Source organism: Lasioglossum baleicum, chromosome 4, assembly GCF_051020765.1.
Source record: "Lasioglossum baleicum chromosome 4, iyLasBale1, whole genome shotgun sequence".
In the NCBI taxonomy this organism is placed as follows: domain Eukaryota; kingdom Metazoa; phylum Arthropoda; class Insecta; order Hymenoptera; family Halictidae; genus Lasioglossum; species Lasioglossum baleicum.
The window spans coordinates 3,053,193-3,055,786 of NC_134932.1; the positions used below are offsets into that span (position 1 = coordinate 3,053,193).

At 36.5% G+C, this 2,594-nt stretch overlaps 1 protein-coding gene across 1 annotated transcript; it reads left to right on the forward strand.

The window, feature by feature from the left end:
- Positions 1–331: 331 nt before the first annotated feature.
- LOC143207783 (uncharacterized) lies at positions 332–1,554 on the forward strand. Its single transcript, XM_076421561.1, has 4 exons — positions 332–373; positions 533–631; positions 717–812; positions 979–1,554. The coding sequence occupies exons 2-4, from the start codon at positions 571–573 to the stop codon at positions 1,230–1,232; spliced, it is 411 nt and encodes a 136-aa protein (XP_076277676.1). The 5' UTR covers positions 332–373; positions 533–570; the 3' UTR covers positions 1,233–1,554.
- The last annotated feature ends 1,040 nt before the right edge of the window (positions 1,555–2,594 follow it).

A 2,594-nucleotide genomic window follows, 5' to 3' on the forward strand; every position in this document is an offset into this window, starting at 1 on the left:
TGTTTGTAATTTTGTGGTATTTTGAACTACAATAACAAAAATGTGTCCTTACACAAGTACATAAATAAAGATAACATAACCTTTTATCAATTCTCAACAGTGTTAATATATTTTTGTTCTAATTTTCATACGATTATATGCGTAGATTTCCACGAGACGAACCACAACGTAAAGAGTGGTGGAAACAAATTGGTTTGGATGGACTAAGTGTTCGAGACAGTACTCGATTGTGTTCAAATCATTTTACGAGACTGTTTTATAGAGCACCACTGTAACCGGAGATCTTTGAAACCAGGAAGTGTGCCTACAATTTTTAAAAGAGAGGCAAGGTTTCAAAAACAACAGGACGTTTCGGTTGAAACAAATTTTACAGGTAAAAAAGTATTTCGTCATTCATAAAAGTTATTAAAACTATGTATCCGTTATAAAAGTATACATATAGAAATTAATAGTTAATGTATTTGAATGTTTTTTCTTTTACAAATTTTTCTTTCTGCTTTAAATGTAAATACTATTATTGATATATCCAAAGTTATATCTTTTTCAGATAAAGCTCAAGATGTGGCTACAATGTCTAAAAAAGAAAACGATGAACCGCGGAGGAATATTTTGATGGAAATTAATTCTATAGGTAAGAAAGAGTGTCTATGTTGACAAAAGGTACAAATTAAAATTGCTTTACACCTCTACATTAGTTTATGCAATGAATATTTCAGATAATGACACTGGGCCAGCCTCAATAACTGAACAAATCCCTGAGGCAAGCACAATAGTGGGATACAGTGACTCACCTACAATGAGCAAAGATATCCGTAAGTTGAAATAAGTTTCAAATACACTATTTAAGTTAATTATATATAGTATTAAAAGAAAATTTGTAGAATTATTATTGAGATATTGAAAGTGGTATGAAATGTTAACGTTCATGGACTAAAATCTCTGTGTACAGTGAGTACTGACCATTATTTCTCATTGCAGTTAGCCAAGAGGAATGTTTCTCACCAACCAAAACACACATCTCAAAGAAGACAAAATATGAATATGTAACAGCACGTGATATTCTTTTCCACGACCACCACTATGAGGACACTCCACGCACTATGAAGAGGAAATTAAACATTTTACGAAAAAAATTGGACACAACAACAAAAGAAAACAAAGTGTTAAAAGAATCAATACGACGTCTTAAAAAAAAGGTGAACTCCTTGCAGGATGTAGTGGAAGCACTATGACATGAAAAATTATTGCCTGATGATGCCTACTATGATCTATCTGCGCATGAAGATGTTCCTTTAGAATTATTTAACCGCATTGTCGCGAATAGGAAGAACAGAGGTAAACTTTCTAGGGAGAAATATCCTCCAGGTCTAAGAGCTTTCGCACTAACTGTGCATTTCTATTCGCCAAAAGCATATGCTTACATCAGAAAAACATTTGATTTGGCGCTTCCACACCCAGAATTCTATAGAATTCTTTCCTACAATCTCTCACCACGGATGCGAGAATGGGATCGTAGTATTCATGATTTTTGGATAAATGCGACTGACTTGGACTCACATGATTCCCAAGATCAGGGATGGGCACGGGTGGGGCCCCTCAAACGCCTGCTTCTCCCACCAACCTATCTTCCATGCATCGCGCGCCTTCGTCGCATAGGCCGCGATGCGCAAGCCTTCGCGAGACATGCGCACTGCTCGCTACTGGCGAAGCGCGTTCTTTCTCCATGGTAACGGTGGAGCTGGTGGGAGGCAGTGGGCGCTGTGGTGTGGACAGTCTTGCCTGAATTGAGGCAAAAATGCCCATCCCTGCCCAAGATCATTGTTTCTAGAAGTCAGATTTATTTGTATATCTTATTGTAAAATTAATAAATTTATTTTATTATTATTATGAATTTAATTTCATTTAATGCTCCTCCTACATCTCCTTTATTCCAAACAATAAAGCAAACGACATAACTTTACAACTATTTCAAATTCACTTTTTGCGAACTTCATTAATCGTAACTTAGTTTGTTTAATATTACATTTATATATTTGTATCACTATTTTCATGAATTTCATTTGCTCTGATTAACTTTTCTGAATTTCAATTATCATACAAGCTGTTCAAAATTGAATTTAGCACCAACTTTTATAAGTCGCGGCACGTACATGTATGGCTTGATCAACGAGCGAATGTAAACCAAGCGAATGTAAACAGAACCGTCATTCGCGGATCACTGGCGACAATAAGATGCGAACCAATAATTCCGCAGGTTACATTTGTATTCTTATGTAAAACGGATGTCCGTACACTGCGTGCTAGTCTCGCTCTCAGTTCGCTCTGACTCTGATAGCGACAACACGTGTTTCTTAAATCAATTTAGACCGCCATTGAGCAACCAGAGTGAGAGAACTGGTCTCAATCATTTTTTCAACCGAGTTAATTTATCCGCCGTGTGTTCACGCAAATGACTTCTAACACCGATTGTTTAAATAACTATTCGGACAATCATTTGTTGCTCTGAAAGCAAACCACGTTTGATCAAGGTTATACCGACATTACCACCAACGTTCGCGAGTCTCAGGAGTGAAATAAAGACATCACGTGTTCAC

Bases quoted from the DNA above. Each gene is read 5' to 3' on its own strand.
- LOC143207783 (XM_076421561.1), top strand. From the start codon at position 571: ATGTCTAAAAAAGAAAACGATGAACCGCGGAGGAATATTTTGATGGAA. The intron at 632-716 runs GTAAGAAAGAGT...TGAATATTTCAG, and splicing joins GATGGAAATTAATTCTATAG to ATAATGACACTGGGCCAGCC. The intron at 813-978 runs GTAAGTTGAAAT...TTCTCATTGCAG, and splicing joins TACAATGAGCAAAGATATCC to TTAGCCAAGAGGAATGTTTC.